Below are 23,070 nucleotides of genomic sequence, written 5' to 3'. Positions count from 1 at the left end.
GTCGACCTCTAGGTCGCGTTGTAGCGTATCTCTCTGGCATTCGTTTACCCATTTGAATCCATGGGTTTGTGCCATCATCTAGGTAGCGACCGCGACCTAAACTTCGGTCTCGAACGTGAGGTATCTTTGGTGTGTCTTTACCCTAATAGTCGCGGAGATCTGGCAAACGTCAAAAGATCATTCAAGCCTTGTTATCCTCCTTTACGGACCGCATTTTGTAAAATCTTGACTTATTTACAGCCTAGAGTGCAAGGAGAATATTTGTACAAAATAAAGTTTGTGCTCCTAATAGTTTCAAAGATCTGTTGATGAGTGTGTCAGTGGATTTACACTTTTATATGAGAATAGATTAATGAAATTTGGAGTTTTACATTTCACGATTATGTACTAGACTTAAGGAGAGAAATAGAGACGAATGATTAATGAAAGTGAATATGATTATAAAGGAATTAGTAGAATGAGGATGTGGGAGGAAACCCATGGACACGGTGTTTTCCAGCACAATTTAACATGACCTGGGATCGTATTACGGATTCCTTGCACTACAGTTGACCGCTTTGCCACTGAGCCAACGTGCTGGTCAGATAAAACTGAAATTATTTACTATTACTTTTTATTATGGTTATCGTAAAACATATTGATAAATATAAATACTTTTGACAATATCTATTAAATACTAGGGGTGGTATTTTTGTTTAATTGTAAATCGATCCCAGCTTGCGCCGTGTGGACTTTGTGGTGAACACACACCGTGCTCGTAGGTTTTCTTGGAGTTCTCCCGTTTCCTCCCACTTTCTTCATTCCACCATTTCATTAATTTCTCATAATCACCCTCTCCTTTAGCCTAACCGGCATAACTATGGGACGTAAAACTTAAAAAGAAGAAGAAGGGATTTAATTGTAAATTTTCTGTCTACTGCTAAACGTTTTGTGAAGAAAAGATTAAAATTTTTGCAAAGATTTATAGCGTAATAGAAACTCTTACAAGTCATTTCCAATCCGTAGAAAGCTACTACTGTAATTCAACACAGACAAAGGTAATCTTAGTATATCGTGGAACGAAGTTATTGAGAGATAGAGGCACAATTTTATTATTTGTAGATTTGTGATATTCGTATTTGAATGATTTTGGGAGAACCAAACCAATGATTTTTTTTTTTTCGTAAAGTAGAGAAATCTTCATAATTACATTTCTTTATAAATATATATTTTCTGAGTTTAATGGTACTAGTTGAATTAGTATTTATTGGAAATGTATATTCATGAACCTTAAAATTTTAAATTTCAGATGTGTACTTAATGATATTCATTTCTTTTCAGACAGCTGTCCTCCATGGGAAATAAAAATTGCTTCGCCGATTTAACGGCTACGGAGGAAAAGATAAAATCGATCATCTTAGAAGAAGCGCATGCTGAAGACGTAAAAGAATACTTGAGCGATAATAATATGGAAGGCAAAGAGGATGTAGTGAGAGATTCAGGTGTTTCTAATGGAGCATTAGATGACAGTATGGAAATTGATAACGATTCTGGGAGAGGAGCTAAAACAGGATGTTCTCTGAAGAATGATGACATGGAAGAAGGCAAGGAAAAATCTATTAAAAATGATGCTGAACAAACTGAAAAATGCTCGTTCAGTGATAGTGTGAGTAGTGAAAAGACAGTTGATCTTAAAGACGAAAGTGGGAATTTAACAAGTAACTCGAGTGAAAAACTAATAAGTGATGGAGTTTCAGTGTTGGAAGCAGATGTTAATCCTATTCAAAACGATAGCGAAAATACGCAAGATGGGAAAGGGTTCGCGAAACAAACAAACGAAAGTAGTGATTTGAAAGAAACTAATCTTAGTTTGTCGTCAGACAGACGTGAAGATGATTCAGAAGAGTCTCATGCTTTTTCGGAAAATGAAGATAATAAAAATATTCATAAAATGGTTAGTGTTGATCAAAGGACTGAAAAGGAGGATGATAACTTTGTTAAATCTGTAAATAAAAGTGGTGAGGGAAAGCTTAAAATAAATGAAGTTGACACGGAGAAGTTGTCAGGAAAGAGTTCAGTTGGAGTCAAGAGAAAGTCAGAAGAAGGTAATTCAGACAAAGGAAACGTTGAGCTTCCAGTGAAAAGAGGTAAAACAGGAGATGATACTACAAGTGTTGAGAAGGAAGATGTTGCTGTTGTGGCACAAACTGGAAACTCAGATAAAAAATTGAGTGAAAAATCTGAAGTAGATAGTGTATTAGATATGGAAGCCAAGGATGATGAGAAAGCAGACGATAATACAAATAACAAGGACAATGAGTCTAGGGAGCAGTTAGGTGATTGTGAATCATTGGATGATGAAGACAAAGGGTACGAGGAGATACAGATCGAAGGAGATATAGGATTAACACACACATCAGCTATAAGTGTTGTAGAATCAGATACATTGAAGGTCACTGGTTGTGAATCAACTTCAGAAAGTGAGGAAAAGATTAAAAATGTAAGTCAGGAAGAAGAAGCATCGGAAGAACTGAGTCACAACGAAGTTGGCAAGGATGTTATAGTAGAAGTAGTATCTTGTGTTCCATTAATAAATGAGAAAGAGAGTCCAACAGAGGTTACCGTAGAAAGTGACGAATTAAGTAAGAATAGAGGTGTTGATAAAACTACCAATGATAAAAAGGAAAATGTATCTGATAATTTAGTTGAAGGATATAGTGATCCAGATTCTGAAGCTAGTTTAAAAGATGCAGTGCAGAATGTTTCTGAAAGTGAAGATTCTGCTATTAAGAATGAAAATAAAGGTGATGATAATGCTAGGAGAGTAAGTGATGACGATGAAGAAATCGATGCCAAAAAAAGCCACGATGTAGACGAAAAGGCTGTTTCGAAAGACGATGTGCAAAATGATTGTAAAAATGACACTGCTGCTGTTAAAGAAATTAAGGATGAAGCAACGGAAGAAGATAGTACAGAAAAAGTGGAAGAGAACAAACTTGTGGATTCAGAGGTCAAAGAAGACGAAGAGGAAAAATTAAGCGATGCTAAAGTAGAAGAAATTTCTGATGAAAAGAAGCCAGAGAAAATTTCTTTAACAAATAATGATTTGAAAGAAGAAATGGAAAGTGAAGCTGAAGAAATTGCTGCAGACAAAATGTTTAAAGAAGAATGCCCTGGAGAAAAGGAGATTTCGGAAAATGCAGAAGACTCTAAGTCGTCAACGAAGAATGTTGATACTGAGAATATCGTTAATGTTGTGGAAAGTCAAATTTCCATCGAGAAATCTGAAGAAACTGATATTAAGACCATTCATGAAGCAGATGGTGAAACAGTAGAGCCAGACAGGAAAGAAACATCGAAGAAAGAAGGGAAGGATTTAGAAAGAGATACAGGTGGGAAGATCTTGAGTGAGTCCGCAGATAGAAAAAAGACTACACATGCTGATGAAAGTGAGAATAAGACAGGCTCAGATAATGCAGATGAAACTAAGAAGCAACCCGGTGATGTTACTAAGGAAGATAAAAAGATAAAAGCGAAAGAGGAATCTGATTTAGTCTCAGAAAAACCGAAAGGAATTCTACGAGTAAGCACTAGTCTCTTTCAGGGAAGAGATACACAAAACTCAAAGGAGTCAGATAATGTAAATCCAAAATCTAATTCCAGTTCCGGCACATCATCGGAAGAAGGCGTTACATCAGTGAGAGATGAGAAGAAATCAGCTGTTAGTGATTCATCATCAGATGATGATTCACGTGACGCTGGTCCATTTGAAGCTGTTTCCGGGAACACTGAGAATGACGATGAAGCTGATGGTGCAGCTGAGCGAGCTACTAAAACAGATGAGAAATCCGACAAAATCAAGACGGTGGCTGACGAATTATCTGGTAGCAAGGACAAAGAGAAAACTCCGCCAGATAAGACTCCTGGTGAAAATTCCTCTGCTAAAAGTGACAAAAAGGACAATAAACTAGAAGAACCATCCTCGAAAGGAACTACAAATAAAGAGAAACAAAGCGGCAAAAAGACTCCGCCAGTTGTGGAAATTAATGATGGATTGGACATGGAAATAGAAGAAGTCGACCCTCTACATGAAATAGAAGATATCCTCGCTGAACAAAATGCAAAGTTGGCCCAAGCAGCAGCGGCTGCAGAAGCTGCTGCTCGTCCAAAAGTGTCAACAGAACCAAAGAAGAAAAAGATAATTGAAATTGACATTGACGATATCGATGCCGAAGTGGAGACGGTGCGGAAGAAGAAACGGAAGAGGAAGAAGAAGTGTTGTAACGTTGAATGTGACGAGACGAACGACTTGGTGTTGGCGCCAGTATTTGTATTGACGTACTTCGGACTTTCTTATGTGAAAATCAAATGTCAGAAGGTGTGCCTGAAATGTTACGATGAAGCCGTAGACCATCAAGAGGTAAGAGTGTTGTTATTTTACTAACTTCTCTTTCTCTATATTCTATTTGAAGAAAGTTGTTCATATATTTTGACACATTTCTCTGTATTCGAGACTTGGCTTCGATGAATCTTAACGCTAACATAAATATTAAACATTAGTAATATGTAATAATACCATGATGCAAGGTGGTTTGGTTATGTATTTGGTCTAGGAATTAATTCGTGCGGTTGGTACGCACACATTGAAGCTGTAGTACAAACACAAAATACATAAATACCTTAAGAAAAATATTGTCCATCGCTAGCCACCACTTTCGCCCATCTGTCAGGCAATGTACGGATTCCGTGGCGAAAGAAGTCCTCATCCTTGGAAGCGATCCAGTCAGAGACCCATGTTTCGATATCTTCTGAAGAAGTAAACCGCTGTCCAATCAAATCGTTGTTCATGCAATCGAACAAGTAGTAGTCCGAAGGAGCAACGTCTGGTGAATACGGCGGGTGGGGTAAAACTTCCCATCCGACATTTTCTAAATAGGTTTTGACCGGTTTTGCGACATGTGGGCGAGCGTTATCATGTTGAACAATAAGTTTATCATGTCTGTTCTCCCATTCTGGTCGTGTTCTGGCCAGAGCTTGCTTCAAACGCATTAATTGTCGTCGATAACGTTCTCCATTCATAGTTTCACCCGGTTGCAGCAGCTCATAGTACACCACACCTTTCATATCCCACCATATGCACAGCATAACCTTTGCACAGTGAATATCTCGTTTTGGTTGTGATGGACCTGGTTCACCTGGTTTCACCCAGGCCTTTTTTCGTTTAGGGTTCTCGTAATGGATCCACTTCTCATCACCCGTAATAATTCGATGCAGAAACCCCTTTCTGCTCTGTCGTTGAAGCAGCAATTCGCAAATGGTTTTTCGTCTTTCAATTCATGTGGAACCCAATGTGACATCTTTTGAATCATTCCCATGGCTTTCAAGCGTTTGGAGACTGTTGTTTGATCAACGCCTAATGCTGCTGCAAGTTGTTCCTGCGTTTGACATGAATCCTGCTCGAGCAATGCTGTCAATTCTTCGTCTTGAAATTTTTTTGGCTGTCCAGCTCGCTCTTGGTCTGCCAAGCCGAAATCACCACTTCTAAACCGTGCAAACCACTTCTGACACGTTCGCTCAGCTAGAGCATGGTCACCATACACTTCCACCAAAATACGATGACTTTCAGTTGCACTTTTCTGCATGTTAAAGTAATGCAGCAGGACACCCCGCAAAAACACTTTATCAGGCACAAATTGCGCCATGTTCACTTAACTACAAACTGGTGTTGTTGACGCTTTAATCCACGGCCCTATACTACGAACGATACGCGATGACAGGGGTTTGCAACACATGTGTGGATACACGGAACTGTGGGACGCTCCGTTCGTTGCGCCATCTCTTGTCCACCCGCACGAATTAATTCCTAGACCAAATATGTACTCTTAGTGAAGTAGTTGTTTTAAGAACTAGGTAATCTCGAGTTGTTCAAAGAAACGGACGCTGCTCAATTTAGTGTCTGGGAAGTTGCACATTCAGCCGTTGACGATCTCTTGTCCATAGTGTTGTAGTGCCTATTCTACTGGAAAGAACAAAAGAAGTTTTTACTTGTTTCCTTCTTGAGAAAGAGGAAATAATGTTTCTGAAACAGTTCGAGTAGCACGGGAAATGAGTGGTGTTGAATATTGATCCAATATTTTTTTTGAATGCGTCTAACCAGTGGGCATGTGTCACTTTAGTACCAATGATTCTGAAATGGAAATACGTGTTGACACCTCCCCCTCCTTCAAAAAAGAAAAATAAGCTTTATACGATCAAAGAAGGATTTTGCGTACCGTACTTAACCGTACCAAATGAAACTATAATCTTGGATGGATCTTGGTTTCCTATACAATATGCCTCCAAGCTTCCCTGTTCTTTATCTTTGTCTTCCTATCCAGTGACACTCAACTTTCTCAGGTCGTCTTCTATTCCATTTAGCCATCTGCTTTATTATCTGTCGCTTTGCCGCATGAAGTATAGCTTCCCATGTTACATTTTCTTCAAGACTACATTTTATGATACTACTTTTACCTACCCTAACCAGCGAATCCTTTATGGCGTTGTATATTTTAATAGAGTTTAGCCTTTAATAATTGTATTCAGTTTAGTGACACTCCTGATTCTCTTTACCTAATTTTCTTTTACCGGTCCGTATATTTTTCCAAAGGATTTTCCTTGCAAATATGCTTATCATTCTATCCTATCCTATTTCTTTGTGAGCTTCCATGTTTCAACACTATATGTGACTACTGGTCTCACCAGTGTGTGGTACATTTTGAGTTCATTGTTTTTCGAAATTATTTTATTATTTTGCTTTTTTACATTGTAGGCTTCGTTTTTTTTTTTTTTTTTTTTTTAATAATTTATTTTTAATTATCAAGGGAGACTTGCTTTACTTTGTTTTACGTCCTAACTACTATAACTGTATTATTCGCATGGGTACATTGTTGAATGATTTTTGAATGAAAGTTTTGTGTACTTTTTACCTTGTAGGTATATCTCTGAACCGCGTAATGGGGCTTGGAATAAGTAATGTAGGGAGCCCATGTCTTTGCCTAACACGTGCATTATACTGAAAGCCATTGCTCAGATTGTTCATTACTTTCTTTTATTACTGTTTTACTGTTCATTAGGGTCATCATAACTAAATTGATTAGAGTATTGCGTATAGTCAAATCTTACATAGTTCTGATCATACTGATTCTGTCAGAACTGTCAAACGCCCATCAGAAGTCCACAAATAACATGTGCAGATCGTAATTATATTTAAAAGGCCTCTATGATATGCTTCATTCATTTGTTTTTGTTGAAGTTTAACGTCCCATTTTAGTATCGGGCAGGGTTCTTACAAACTGCAAATCAGGGAAATTTTTTTAAAAAAGTCAGGGAAAATGGTACTTGACTTGGAAATCAGGGAAAATTGGGGACATCAAATAGATTTTTTTTTTCGTTTTGCGTATTTGTTGAGATAAGCAGATAATTCAAACACGGGAGCAAAGTGAAGCAAGTCTGAAGTAGTCGACCTAAATAATTGTATTACTTAGTGATATTCTTTAACGTTCTGTGTAAAGCTTTATTACTTACATTTAACAAATTTGAAAGAAAATCATTGTAATAATTTTAAAACAATATGAAGATAAACATAGTTACTAGCTTTCATGTAGTGCTATTTGGCTAGTTCCGATATTTAATTTCATTTATCTTCTTTTTTTTTTTTTTTTTTTTTTTTTTTTTTTACATTTTAACACTTTATACCTATAGTTTTTGTACGTTTAACATAAATAATAATTTTAAAATGGAAGTTATCTTTAATATCCTCTCCCCTGAATCTTTATTATGTCATATCTTTAAATATTTGCATAAGAAAAAAAAAAACTTTCAGTACCCTATTTTTCTGGAATTTGGACAAAATTGAAATATCTCATTCTTTGTTTACTACCTTTTTCTTTGTTTACTACCTTTTTAGAAGCCTGCCTAATTTTTCTAATAGACTGAAGCAGTATATTAAAACTTTTCTGAAAATCTTAACGTTGTATCTGCTTGTTGGGGAGAAGGGTGGCCACGTATTAACTTAAAGATGTCTTATAAAATTTATTGAGTAGCTCAGATAATAATTATTTGGGGTGAGTTTACATGTTTACTTATCCAGTTATTGACCAAACCTTTATTTAACACTTAGATATTCTTCAGTAGTGGACCTTTTTCTTATTAAATGCCATGGCTCAGGAAAAATGCTTGTTCTGGTACCTTGGCACGTGGAAATCAGGAAAAAAGACAAAAGAAATATGGTGTAAAAATCCTGACCGAGGCTATGTGAGACATTGATCTACAGTTTAAGGGGGAATCTAAACTAATGTAATGTGTTTAAATTTTAATGCTCTCCTACCGGAAATCGAATATGGGACTACGTGCATCAAAGAGTCACTAGACCAGTGTGGAGGGCCATATCATCTGTGCATTGCAGATAACTGATCAGTAGCATTTCATCCCTACAAAATCCACACTGGCACTCCCCAACTACGTTCTCTGTATATTTTTCTAATCTCTCATGTAAAATGCTACATAATACCTTGTACACAATATCTAAGAACATTATTACTCTATAGGTGTTACTGCCAAATCTGCCCCCGTCATAAATATTGGACATATATAAATCCCGCAGTCAGAAGGCATACCACTTCCTTCCAGATAATACATATTAGTTCGTATATTTTCCTCCACGTTCAGTCATTTGCAGTCAATTGCTAGCACTGGTGCTCTACCATTCTTTAGATTTTTTGAGTGCATGTTCCTGTTTCTTCATATATTGGGATTTACAAATTTTTACAAAATTGTTGTTGTTCACTTGTATGGCTTTGCTTCAAAGTGAATTTTCTCATATTTCTGCTCATCTAATTCACTCTTGTTCAGAACTCGTGGACGTATTTTGTTCATTTGTTTATTATTTTTTCTTCATTATCTAATAATATTACTTTATTTCTTCATCCTTGTCGTTTAAGTTAGTGCCTTTTATTCAATTTATTAACTGTGTGGTAAAGTGTTTTTCTCTCTTCGTTAACTCAGTTCTTTGGATCGTTTTAAATACTTTCTTCTTTTTATTCATACATAGTTTTAGTTTTTCCACTTCTTGTATCTTTCATCTATACTTTCTTGATTAACTCCATTAGAACCAGCGATCTTCCGGGTACTTATATGGATTTTCTTCTAGTTTCTAATATAGTCTGCTCTTAATAAATATATTATTTTAAAAGTGTTTCGCTATACTCTTTCCGTTTTTTTTTTTTTTTTTTTTTTTAATTTAATAACTTGGCAATGACGAGTATGACAAAAGACAATGAAGAATATAGTAAATATAGAAAGTAAACAAGGTAATATTTGACGTCCAAATTCAGGGTCTATATGAAACGTCTTGAAAACAATTATTAGTTCATACAATAGCGTTTTGAAGATACTGTCTGGTTTACTTTCTACATTTTTAGTGTTCTTTACTGTCTTTAAGTTATTCACTAAAATTAAAAATAAAAATATATAAAAAATAAAAAAGTGTTAGGTAAAGTCAGATAAAATTAATTAATTTTTGTTACTATGCTCATGTAGCATTTACGTGCAGATGTATTGCACGAATATTTTGGATCGCGCTGTGGAGTTTTATTATATATATATATATATATATATATATATATATATATATATATATATATATATATATATATATGTAACGTATCTTTTTATCATCTTCCGTTGGAGCATGTGCAGATAATATTGTTAAATTTCTGCGTCCTTGTATAGTTATGATGTCACATTGTTCACTGGTTCAACCTCCAGTAGATTTTTTTGATATTCTTTATATGAAAAAATCTGTGACTAACTGACAGTTCTGTTCCCCGAGCCACTGTTATTGAGAATGTCATTTTATCAATTTCACCTTGTTCTTTTCACCTGATCTCTTGTAACGCTATGGAGTTGAATTTATGCCTCAGACTTTCATATTTTTTTCCATCAATTTCCCGACCCGTAGTATATTGTATGAACGTTCCATTATCATGTCTGACTGTTCAGTCCATTTAATGTTATTTATTTTACATATATTATTACCTAGGTAATATTATTCATCCGAGACTAGTCATCCAAACTATTGTTGGATGGGTTTCGCAACAATAAATTTTTATGGGATAAATTCACATACTTTTTTAAAAATATTTCAGCATCGTGCAAATGGAAAAATTGCTAACCCTAAAAGAAAATATACTCCATAATTAACTCTATGACCTTTGGAACCCGGAAGTTCAATGCTACGTTCACAAAAACTTTCCATTAACTTGTGTCTTTAATCATCTGGATCCAGTTTCTACTTCGTATTCCTATTTCTGCGAGATCCGTTTTAATATTGTCCTCCCATCTGCTCCTAGGTCTTCCAAATGGTCGTTTTCCGATTGGATTTCCAATATAAAACTTTGAAAGCGTTCCTACTTTCTTCCATTCTGGCTACATGACCTGCCACCTGAGCCTCGCAGACTTGACGACCCTAACAATGTTTGGTAAACGGTATAAATTATACAATTCCTCGTTATGAAATTTCCGCCATTTCCCATTCCCGTTTCTCTTGGGTTCGAATATTCGTCTCAAGATTTTACTCTTAAATACTTTGAGTTCTTCCCTCAAAGTAAGCAACCGTGTTTCGTAATCATACTGCAAAAAGGCATGACTATCGTTCATCGACAATTCGCGACGACAAAATATTTTGACCTGAATAATAATAAAAATTCGCTGCTTTCCGTCGACATTTAATTTCTTCCTGGATATTTTTTTTCGTCTGTTAATATTGATCGTGGATATTAGAAAGTGTTCACGTTGTCAAAAGTATTATTTAATATTTTGACACAATCATAATTGGCAGTATTACGATCTTGGCGAAATTCCATGTATTTAGTTTTCCTCTGCGTTTACTTCTAAACTCATGTCCCTGCAAATGTTTATAAGACCTTTGCATTTTTCTATTGTTATCCGATCATCTCCTATTAAATTTACATCATCAGCACATGCCATAACCTGGTGAATACCCTTCAGCTCTAGGCACTTTTATTATCTTTGATTTGTCTTATAGTGCACTCCAGAATAAAGTTGAATAATAATGGGACAACGCATCTTCTTGTTTCAGGCTATTCTCGACGTGAAAACTCGTGGGCAAGACTTTTCCTACTTGTGCTTTACTTTGGGATTCATTTGAACACGTCTTAATTTAACTAGTTTTACCAGTATTCCAAACGCCCATATGCCGTATTGAATCTTTTTTTTTTTTTTTAATCGAACGTTTTTTTTTTTTTTAAAAACATGGTGAATTTACGCATTTCCGTCTAATTTCAATTCTGAGCAATAGGCTTAACTCGTAAAATATAATAAAGATGATATAATTCTTACTAAATTCATCGCAGAATACATATTGTTTTAATTGGTAATAAATTAACTCGTTATACTTACCAATTCCAACCTCAAACAGGGGGGATGATTGTCAAACGAGATGAAATATTCACAATAAAATTATACTCTTAATTAAGTGGGTAATAAAATATTAATCCTAATTGGATAGGCTTCTCACAGGATAAAATCCACTAGCATGTCTGTTTTCGTAGTGATGATCCTTTTGGTTCTGGAGGAACGCGTACCCTATGAAAAGGAAATTGTTTTGCGCTGCTGGTTGTGAAAATTGCAACATGAAGAAAAATAAATGTGTAAAATCAAATGTACACCAAGGATTCGTTGTGACAACACAAAATTACTTACTTCAGGGTTGTATAACACTTCCAACTTTCACAAATAAATATGTTGTGAATCCTCCACGTGCTGCAGTTAGAGTCTGTGTACGTCGTGGCACGAATCAGAAAGGCGCTGAATGTATTTCTGAAAGATCGTCTCCCACATTTCTTGTATGCGGATCTACAAGGCACATATACTGTCTGCTGAAGTTCGTGACTAGCAGGGCGCCTATCTACTATTTCCTAAACATGTTTACTGGACGACATATTAGGCAAGTACTCCTAACGGTATAGAATCAACGGTACTCTGTTTCCTGAAAAAATCTTACACATTACAGATAATGTGATTGGTGATTGTCCAGCTAAAATATGACGTCCGGCTTACTTGAAGAAAGTGTATCTTCGCATCTAGAATTTCCCATATCTAGTGGTAACAGATGAGGTTGCCCTCAATGTGTAGCAGCCCAGATGGAGTGTTGTGCTTAATGGCACTCCATACTATCACAACTACCGTTTGGAAATGCATGCTGACATTGCACTCACAGCGATAGCTTCTAATGTGTATGTATTATTATGAGACAAGGAAGTGAGACTCGTCCACAAACATAATCATCCCTCACTCAACGTAGCGACGGTGTTAGTGCTCCCAGCCTGACGCGTTCGTTATTGCAAGTCCGTGGAAACCAATGCAAAAGTGCTGCGTGTCCTTAGTCTAACGTTCAGTATATGCCCACGAACTATCGATGCAGACAAGGCTTTGAGCTAATAGTGTGAACGACGCTGTATATTCTGTCACGTTATACTGATAAGATGTCTTCCATTTTATGATATAGTCACATTACACGGTACACTGGCCAATCGTTACTGGGTACAATTCTCTTCTGTTCACTGTTCTGCCCAGGATCACTTTCATAGTAGCGTGCTTAATATGCTTAACAGTTTCTCCATAGGCCAACTGTGCGGTTCTGTTCAAACATAATTGCAATTGCAGCCTTTGACCCGACGAGACATAGTGGAAGTTGTCCACACGTTTCCTGTTCTCTTATTCGTACTCCACTGAGTGTTGCATAAACTACAAACTCGCTTCTCTTTACAACGTCCCGCGCATGCACCAGTTGATAAAATTGCAGTCATTCGTACGTGATATCCTGCCCTACATATCCTGTAAGGTTTGGCATATTCCTATCATTCTTGACTTTGGTTGTAATTTTCACAAGCAGCAGTGTATAATTGGTAGGTTAATAGAGCAGATCACAATTCTAAATTTGCCATTAACTTCTTTAAGATGCCTTTGTTTTATTATTGTGTACATATTATTTCAGCATTTGGCAGCAGTTCTGAGTGACCATCAACCTCTTCTAAATGAGAAATGCCCTCTACGGAAGGATACAGTCGTTATTACAGACTCGGATGAAGAGGGATCAGAAGAAGGTATAAATTTAAGTTTTTGAGAATTAACTCTCAAATAATTTAATGACCTTGAAATTACTCATCTATGTAATGATATTAAGTTTCATGTGTACAATAGAATGGTAGAAATTGTGCGAAATCATTCATTAATAATCCCTTAGCCTAAAAGGGATAACCATGGTAACATAAAACTATAAATTTCATCTGATTTCATCTTATTACTTAACATAGAAGCATATATTCATAGTGCACAGTAAGTTACGAACACCCTGTATATTGGTCAGAACATGTGGTTTATTCAGTGTCTGTGGTTTGGTACAGTAATCCTCGTCCCTTGCCCATCCACAGAAAGTCTCATGGCGTCAGGTCGTGACTTATTGTGGCCATTCATGTGGGTAACATCGACCATAGCCAACCTAGAAATTTGTAGTCGAACAATTTGCTGACATTACGAAATGAAGAAGGGGTACTATTTTCCATGAAGCTTATGTTTATACAACAGGTCTAACATCTTACAACGTGACTAGGTAACAGTTTGCTTTAATTACAACACTGCTAAGGACTGGGCCAGTCGTTTTGTTATATGTAATGTTTCATCTTTCTATGACTTCTGGTTGATATTACATATTTCAACTGTGTCCATTAATGGCAGTTGTGGCTGTTCATAATTTCGCCACATAATATTAAACAATTGGACCAATCTTCTGACGTTAATTCCTGACAGTCTAATAATCCTTTGCTTTGACTGTTGGTTCAATTAAAAAGAAAAGGAATTACCTTGTGACGGGTTAGTGCTCACCAAACCTTAATTTTTGGGCCATCTCTAATGTATTGTTTATTGTAGGTTTTCAGACCTCTTTATTTCGTAGTTATATCGATTAACTGTCTCTGACATGAAAAATCACTTTATCACTGAACACCATTTTATCGAGAAGTAAACTTTCATACTTAATTCGCTGCAGAATTTCCGCAGCAATTTCTTGGCGACTCGGCCTGTCATTAGGTTTAATTTCATGTAGGATTGCACTTTATTGTGCGTGCTCATGAATCACTTTGTATCGCTGATGCAGGAATTTGTAATGGAAGCAAATAAGCTTGTTAAACTGCCTTGAAATCTTTTTTCGGTATAACGATGTAACGCCTACTTTCTCTTCACTAACGTTAGATCTAAATGCATCTTTTTGATATAACACACTTTCAGTCTCTTGAAATTTTCCTGATCATCGTTTGATTGTTCTGTTGGCAGATTTTTCAGATATTTATGTACGTATAAATCATCTTATGACTGTGGCGTATTTTGATGGCTTCTTTTCCCACAGCTTTTTGTTACTTTGTTCCTGTAAACAGCAGAAAACATGTTATTCAGTGTTGCACATGGAAAAAAATTTAAAATTACGTAATAAAATATAGCATACGAGTTTTGAAATAATTACAGGTAATACTTTTTTCTTACGATTCTTTCAACACTATATGTAATGCTATCCTTAAACGTTATAAATAATATTTTACTTAGTTGCAACTCAGATGCAGGATGCATAAATCTTTTCTGTGTAACTTCAGTGTATTTTTCCTTTGTCAGAACAATGAGATATCACTCACGAAATGAGCAAAAGGATTGGTCTGTCAATAATACTCAATGTAACTTTATTGGAATCATTATTTAAATAAATAAACATGAATTCTATTTTGGTATAGGGTAGACTGAGCATTTTATTATTTTTGATTATTGGCTCTCATATTAGTACCTTGTTAGACTACTTACTTCTATGCTTTAAGTGTTTCGCATTTAGCTCTGATTCCTTCACAGAAATTAATATACTATAGTAACAATATTTTCTTATTTACGTTACATTACGTTCGGTATTTGGTTAAAATAAAGTCACACAACACTGTCAAACATTTGTAGTTTTATATCTATATATTCGCAAGAAATATCAATTGCAATATAACTATCTTTTCTCAGTCACCTAATCAACAAGAACAGGTTGTCATAGCAACCCAAAACGGTAAATCTGTTGTTACAGTAACATCGGTTAAAAATCATTCAACCTCAACATATTGTTCTATATATATTCCTCTTCTTCGTAATCACAGCCTGTGCATTTTTAGATAGCGCCTTTTGCCCAAAATAGTTAAAAGAAGAATGGAAGTAACTTAAAAATATACAATATCGTTGTACTATTTAGATGATTGCTTGAAATGTTTTATTCAATATTAATTACAGTTAGTAGATACTTCCGCTATGCATACCAGTCTCTTCCTTCATCTTATAAAAAGATAACTAACTTGTAGTGTGGTAATCAAGTCCCGTACTCCGCTACTGCACATGCTGAGACTAAGATTATAGTACAAACAGAGAAAGACCTGACACAGACAAAGCTTATCAAAGTATAGAACACAAAATTAAGCTTATATCGATAGAAACAAAGTAATACAAGTACAAAATCTGCAAAAGATGTGACGAAAACTAAGATTTAAAAAAAAGAAAAGTAAAATTTTGAATTTGTTTCACGAATATTATAAGTAAAAGAAACTACAAACAGTCGAGGCATCTTCATTATTTTCAAAACGCTTGAAGTAAATCAGTAGTAGATTTCCATGTGAATATTTGAATAACAACAAAATTTTAAAGAGAGAATATTTACTTTAGTTTTGTGATAGGTTTGATTTGATTGAAGATTATTAGGAACGTAAGGTCTTCGTGCATATGTTGGTTTCTTCTTCGTATTCTTATTGCTGCCCGAAAGTTTCTTTTCTTCCTTTTTTTTTTTCTTACGTTAGTGTTTCTGGTGTCTACATTGTACAATATATTCTAAACGAATTTATCGTCAAATATACCTGTCGTACTTTTCTTAAGATATTTTTCTAGATCAGAGGTTATTTCAAGAATGGTACCGGGCTGTTACTATTATTTGGGTAATGAAAGTTATGAATGTTGTGATTTAGCCAAATATAGTTTTACCAAATCCCAAAGACAAAGATCGTATATCTTCAGATCCGGTGAAGGTGGTCATGCTACAAGGTAGGTGGTCTCCTGTAGCACTGACAATCCGGCGTTGTATACTAACACGATTGAGAAGTACTCGCACATTCCTGAGAAACTGTGGGTTTCTTCAAACTTTAAATAAGGTTAGACAGCTGTTCTTCAGTGTGATGCAGGTTATATTAGTCTGTTTACTCACGAATGAACATCCTGTATATTGGTGAATTGTAAATTGCTTTTCATTTAGTATGATACAGTTTTCTGTGTTAATTTACATGTAATCATGGTTCTTTTTTTTTCTCTCTCTCTCTCTCTTTCAGATGAACCTCTGGTAGATGATGAAGATATGATTGAAATCTCTAATGATATAGACGAACTTATAAAACAGGCAATAGAGAAATACGATTTAGACTTCCAACTTGAAGCAGCATCTAGCATTATGCAGAGTAAAATGACTTATCTGGAAGGTGCGTTTGCCTTTAAATGTTAAAAGATTCTTTTTTGTGCCTGAAGTAAAACTAAGGGGATTTTCTATATACCACTGATGTATGAAATAGTTTTTATTGATAACCAGTATTTTGATTAAATTCGTAAACTTGTAGGTTGGTAAATTGGGTCAAATAGTTTACCTAGATATGAGATGCGTGGATTGCAATTCGCGTAAATTATTAAAAGAATCACACGTTTATCTGATAGATATTTTAGAGAAGCAATGGAAATAGAATAACTCAAAACCAGAATTACAGAAGAAAGTTTGAAAATGAAATGAAATTTGGAATATCATTATCTATTCTGATGATTAAATCTTCACGAGTTACGTCTAGTTTCTTAATTCTCCTGTATATGTATATCTTGTTAAAATATGGGAGGCATAGTGGTTCTGTGGTAGAGCGCCTAGTTCTGGTGCTAGGAACTCGGTTTGATCCTAGACCATGTGAGTTTGTAGTGGATAATATCGTGTGTGTGAATTATCTTGGAGTTTACCTGTTTCCTTCCACATTGTCATTTTAACACTTCTTTCATAATCATTCAATTTCCTTAACCACCCATTTCCTTTAGCCTTGATATAACTGCGAGACGTTAAAGATCTCATTCCATTTTTTTTTCTTCGTATATTGTAAATGTAGCACTGGGTAATTTCTAACATTGACGTAGATTTTCATGATAGTAGATTTGTTTGGAAAGGTATGTTATTACGGAAGGCTTATTCCTTCTGTTCCCTCTAAAACAGTGTAGAATTCAGAAAACATATACTTACGAAAGTTGTGTATGATAAAATATTACACATATCTAAGTTGACCATGGAATCCGTAGTCAAAGTCAAGCCACTAACCAAGATTTTAGTAAGATTTCATCGTAGAGCAGCTCATGAAATTTATGGGATTTCGAGAGAACATTGTTTATTGAGAAGAGACATGTGTGTTGAATACTTGAAATTCCATCTACAACACTTCACGTGGTGGGTATGTATGCAATCATTTCAGAACATTTTTTTTTTTTTACACTACTTTCTTACTAGTGCTGCAGTTACGTTTAGCAGACAATACACAATTGATAAAGAATCTGAGTTGCACACTGTTCTTTGCACGAAGAGAAACAGTGTAACCACTCATTTCACATTTGGTGATCATTTTTCAAGGCATATTTGACCATTTATGCACTGCATATCTAACTATCATTTGGCAGTACTTAGCGATCTGCTGTATATAACTGAACATGCGTGCCAGTTCTCAATGTTACAGTTTATTATTATTATTTTAATGTGTCGTACAAGATACGTTCTGGGCACAGTTGACGTGAAAAGTGTTCGGCGGTATATTTTGCCGCATTCTAAAGGAAAACTGAAAACTAAAGACATAAAGAACCTCTTTCGGTTAGAGAATTAAAAATTCTAAAAAAACCAGTCACCATTTTTTCTATACATACTTCCTTACTTGTTTTATTAAGATGTAAGACTCATCTTTACCAATTTTAAAATCATCGTGAAAATTCCGAAATCTTCCAAAACCCATCACTTCTAATATAATCAGTTTTAAGACTTTTAAAGTGTGCTATGCATAAGTATGAAAAGTCTGTTGGAACGGCTATGTTCGTCAGTCTGTTAACAGATGTCAGCAAAAACGGTAGAAGAACGATGTGTGTTCAGCGCCCCAAGAACAGATTCCATCTCTGTCCTTATCACTCTGTTCCAGCCAGAAGTGGTTGTAGAAATTAACATTATTTCTGGCAGTGTGAACTTCAATAGAGCAAAGCCGGTAAAAGATAGTAATAAATCATTTTTAATATAAGTTCAGACCGAAAGTGGTTGAGGTCTCAACATTGACCCTAATAGAGCAAAAACGGAAATAATGATATTTTTTCCCCTTTTAAACATGAATTTATTGTTCCAAAAATAGATTGTCTTGGGTCTAATCCCACTAATTTTGTTAGCAGAAGTGGCAGGAATCTACTGTTTCGGGTTTCAGTATTTATCGTTATCGAGGAAGAACGGGAAGAGAGAGCGACAAATTTGCTTTCTGTATATGGATTCAGTATTCCAGGAACAGACGCTAGCTCCGCCTTAACCCTTTACTGAAACCGGAACTGGTACAAATCTATTACGACTTCCAATTGTAATATCAATCTCCATTAGGGCAGAAGCAGTTATGAAGAAAGTTAAAAATATCTTTGATAGAATTTACTGTCCCAAGTATATGTTCAATCTTGATTCTAGCGCTAGTATTGAAACTGAAAGTAAAGAAGTTTCCTGTAGTAGTGGGATATAGACAGCAAAAACGGTATTTTAATATAAATTTAGGGTATCAAGAGTAGAGTCAATCCCGTCTTTCGTCCCTTTATTGAAAACTAGAACTATTATTATCTGTCGCTTTCGTTGTAATGTTGGAGCAAGAACGTTGAGAGAAACATTTTTTTTTTTTTAAACCTAAATTCAACATCCTAAAAATAGACTCCGTCTCCCTTCTTCCTGCCTATTAAAACCGAAATTGGAAAACGTGACTCGATGGTAGAGCGCTCACCTTTTTTGCGTAGGGTCAATAGTTTGATTCCAGCCTGTGTCAGCTAAACTTCATGGTGAACAAACACTGTGTTCATGGGGTTTCTCGTTTCGTCCCGCTTTCTTCATTCCATCATAGTCATCATATCACCATTTCTCTTAACATCGGTGCATAATAGTGAGACGTTAAACACCCACCCATACACATACACACACACACACACAAAAAAAAAAAAAAAAAAAAAGAAAGAAATAGAAAAAAAAACGAAACTATGACTACCACTTCTGGTTAGAATGTTGGACTGGTATAGTTTGGAAGTCTATCGTAATTCCACATCACGAAAGGAAACTCAATAGTTATTATTATTGAACAATGTATTATCTAAAACCTTAACCAACAGTGTTGCAATATTTCAATATGTGTAAGAATAATTAGTAATGAATTATCATCGAGGGAGTCTTTAAGTTGAGTGTACATAGTGTAACGAATCCCAATCATTATGTGTGGCCTCTTGAGATATTTCCTTTCTAAATGGTTTTCCAAGGAAGTAAGTTTAAATAAAGAAGTTTTGCTGCTCATAAAATAAGAGAAAATTGTATTATAGATTGCATTTAGAAGATTATGATAAAACTTACTAAAATAGATCAAATATTAACATTTACCATGGGACTGTTTACAGATGGCTTTAAAGAAACGCAGGTAATGATGGATGGTCTTCAGAAAGAGATCGATCAGTTGCGTAAAGAAATCTATAAGGATTACACACCCAAAATAAAGGTAAGTTTGTAGATCGTATATTGCTTATTATAGAAATATTTATAAGTGATGAGTCATTTTTATTTTCATGGAAGGTGAATAACTTGCGAATTTTGAGTTTAAAGGTCAGACTCTTTTTACTAGACGAACAATTTTGAATTCTTGATTCTCAGTTCCCAGACATCAGTATTGGAATTAACCATGTTCTTTCTGCGGTCATATAAGAATGGCGAGGCTGGTATCTAAAGGTGCCTTAACTAAGTTTCCTCGTGGCTAGATGGTCGGCATATTACGCGTCTTCGACACGAAAGTCTCAGGTTCAATTCCGTTGGAAGCTTAGTAGTTCAGATCCCACCTAAACTGTAGATTCAAGTTTCATAATGGTCTTGGTGATGAAAGGTGACTTTAAGCTCCAAATCAATGAACCAACTTTTAAAGGTGTCTGGTATTCGGAAATTAACCTTAAAAATTAGTTTTTCTATAGTGAACATTACACAAGTTGTGAATACTATAAGATAAAGATTAAGGAGTATCAGTGTACTTGTGTGGTAATGTTTCCTCATTGTGCATGTAAAAATATGTTCTCAGACAATTGGAAGAAAGGAGAACATGTTAATAAACATATGTACAATGGTTTTTAAAATGAAAGAAAATGAAGTATGTATTTTCACTTCTGGCGAAGTTCTTTGTCGGATTCTCACTAATCGTCTACCTTACTTTGGGTAACCTTGATGCTCTAATGCTTAGATAATAATATAAGAATTTTCTCATAATTGCAGTCTTTCTAATGAGTTAAAATGTTTAAAATTTGATGAGAAAAATAACGTAGGTTTGTTGGAACAGAATTCTACAGTATGTGGAAAAACAACGAATAAATGCTGCAGATAAAGGCTTCTGGGTTAATCCGTCCCAAGTAGTCCAGATTTTTAAATCAGCATTGGCGAATGATATCTTAATGTTGAAAACCACAGTTTGCTTCTAATTCTTCCCTACGAAAAATACTAACCATTTATCACTGTATTGCGAGCGGTGATAATAATTAGAAATAATGTAAGTAAAAGGCTAATAGTCACAACAATTTGTTACTCATTTCCGCCGTCTGGAAGGTAATGAAAAAAGAAAAACAGTAAACAACGGTGAACAGTGACAAGTGAATTACTATTAACATGTGTCTGTTTTTAGTGACAAGATGATTTTTTACTTCGCATATTTTTAAAATTCTTAAGCATTTTGTTTTTTTTACCTATCCATAATTTCTTCCCTATGGTTTAAATCCTTTTCGAAGTGTGCCTAGGCTGAAGATGAAGACCATGTTGTTCGAAAGTACTTCCTAGTAGTGCGGTTTGTTTCTTGCGGTGACTATTAGCCGTTTACTTACATTATTTCTACTGACCATTTATTTCATGGGCGTGAGCATTTTTGACTTTCCTGCTCTATATAATCGTATATGATATATAAACATATGGGAAACAAGTTAGTTACAAGAAACTAGCGAGAACATTATCGCACAACACTGGAAAAGGTACACTGTAAGTGTTTTTGCTTAACACGTCATCAGATAAGGAGGAAAAGAAATAGAAGTACGTGTTGAGCATCATACTTGAATATATAACGTAATAGAAAAAGAATAAATAAAAACCATGAATTCAAAATATAAAGAAATATTATATATATATATAGTAGAAAATAAATTTAAAGGAACAATAGGAAAGTAATAGTGAGTAATAATACAAAATGAGAGGTGTGTACGGAAAATAGTTAAAAATGATTAAAAATAGGTGTATGAGAAATCATGAGTATAGTGCTATGGGGTATTGTAGGCAATTAAGACGGAACTACTTCTCACAGATGGTGGTGTAATTGTCTGTTCATCTCTTGTTGAAAACTTTGGGGAAAATTATGTTTGTATGAAAAGTGTGGGGAAAGGAGTTCGATTGGTTAGAGAAGTTCATTCCACTGAAAATCGCACGATTGTTGTTGCACGACCATTTCTGAAAATTCTGATAATTTGCACCACATTGGTGCATGTTTCGTAAACACAGTGGTACGGTTAGAAATACTAGATTCCATTTCGTATCATGAGAAAATCAGAATGCACGCGAAATGCAATATCTTAGAAATGAAAAGGAGTACAGATATGAGATGAAGACTAGTAAAATGGCTACCCAGGGTTCCCACATTCTGGAAAATCAATGAAAGTCAGGGAAATGAAAACTTGTAAGGGAAATCATCCATTTTGCGTAAAATATCATGGAAAGTCAGGAAACGTAAATGTGCAAATGTAACATTGTTTTTTTCCAATCTAACACTGTTTCCTCTCTCTCAGTTATACAGATTGACATGTGAAGAGGACCACAATGGTACAACATTCACATGATGACAGTGATACAATGTTGCTATTTCGTGCTGAGGGAGTGAGATACTGTGTGTGTGTGTGTTTGTGTATGAGACAGAGAGAGAGAAAGAGGGGGGGGATAATAATGTATAAGCAGAAATTGAAATATAACTTGTAATCTTCGTGGACATCGGTTTTAAGACAACTACTGAAAAATCTGAAATCATTAGAAAATATATACTAGCTTTCAGGCTTGACTGTCGAAACTTTTTACTGGTCACAGTCAAGAAGATTGTGGAAAGGAGCCCCTAAAGTACAAACTGGTACGTGCTCTGTCAGCTTTGGAGTCCAGGCTACAAAAGAACAATCTAGAACTTGTTCAGACTAGGATGAAACGCATCCTACAAATTCTGCATGAACATAACAGAATATCTGATTCTGTAGCTGGGTAAGCAAAGTGTCAATTTATGATTTTTTGTACTGAAATTCAAGGGTTTTATGACTTCAGAAAAATACGAAGAGAAGATGGGCAGCATCAGGTTCGATGACTTTTTTTGAAAGGTAATGTCCAAGAAGCATTAATAGTCTGAATTGTGTAATGTTGTGAAAATGTTAATTTCATCCCACGGGAATTAGGTTCAGAGGAGGGCGTGTTCTTAGTCAATAAGACACTTATTGCAGGAAACCAAATCGAAGATTGTCTGGTAGCGCAGAGGCAGGTCTATGATGAAGTTACAAGGATTTTTTTTTTTTTTTTTTTTTAGTATTGTTTCTATTTACGGGCAAAAGTACTATTTAAAAGGCACAAGCTATTACGAAGAAGAAGAAAATATAAAAAGAAATAATTTAAAATATTTTTTTTATTATTATTTTTATTTT

General features: G+C 35.1%; 1 protein-coding gene across 11 annotated transcripts in view; it reads left to right on the top strand.

Moving 5' to 3' along the window:
• Window positions 1-23,070, top strand: part of egg (SET domain bifurcated histone lysine methyltransferase eggless) — a 196,788-nt gene that overhangs the window by 11,573 nt on the left and 162,145 nt on the right. For all 11 annotated transcript variants that reach the window (XR_014127075.1, XM_081728423.1, XM_081728413.1 and 8 more), the window contains exons 2-5: window positions 1,321-4,399; window positions 13,034-13,142; window positions 16,425-16,571; window positions 19,780-19,877. Coding sequence is in view for 10 of the 11 variants with exons in the window: in XM_081728423.1 (XP_081584549.1) it covers window positions 1,334-4,399; window positions 13,034-13,142; window positions 16,425-16,571; window positions 19,780-19,877 (3,420 nt within the window). In the remaining variant the exon portion in view is untranslated. The remainder of the gene's footprint in view (window positions 1-1,320; window positions 4,400-13,033; window positions 13,143-16,424; window positions 16,572-19,779; window positions 19,878-23,070) is intronic.

This window comes from Thermobia domestica, chromosome 10 (genome assembly GCF_964235325.1).
Source record: "Thermobia domestica chromosome 10, izTheDome1.hap1.1, whole genome shotgun sequence".
NCBI classification, from domain to species: Eukaryota; Metazoa; Arthropoda; class Insecta; order Zygentoma; family Lepismatidae; genus Thermobia; species Thermobia domestica.
The sequence above is the reverse complement of the archived record's forward strand: the minus strand, read 5'-3'. Positions and strand labels throughout refer to the sequence as shown.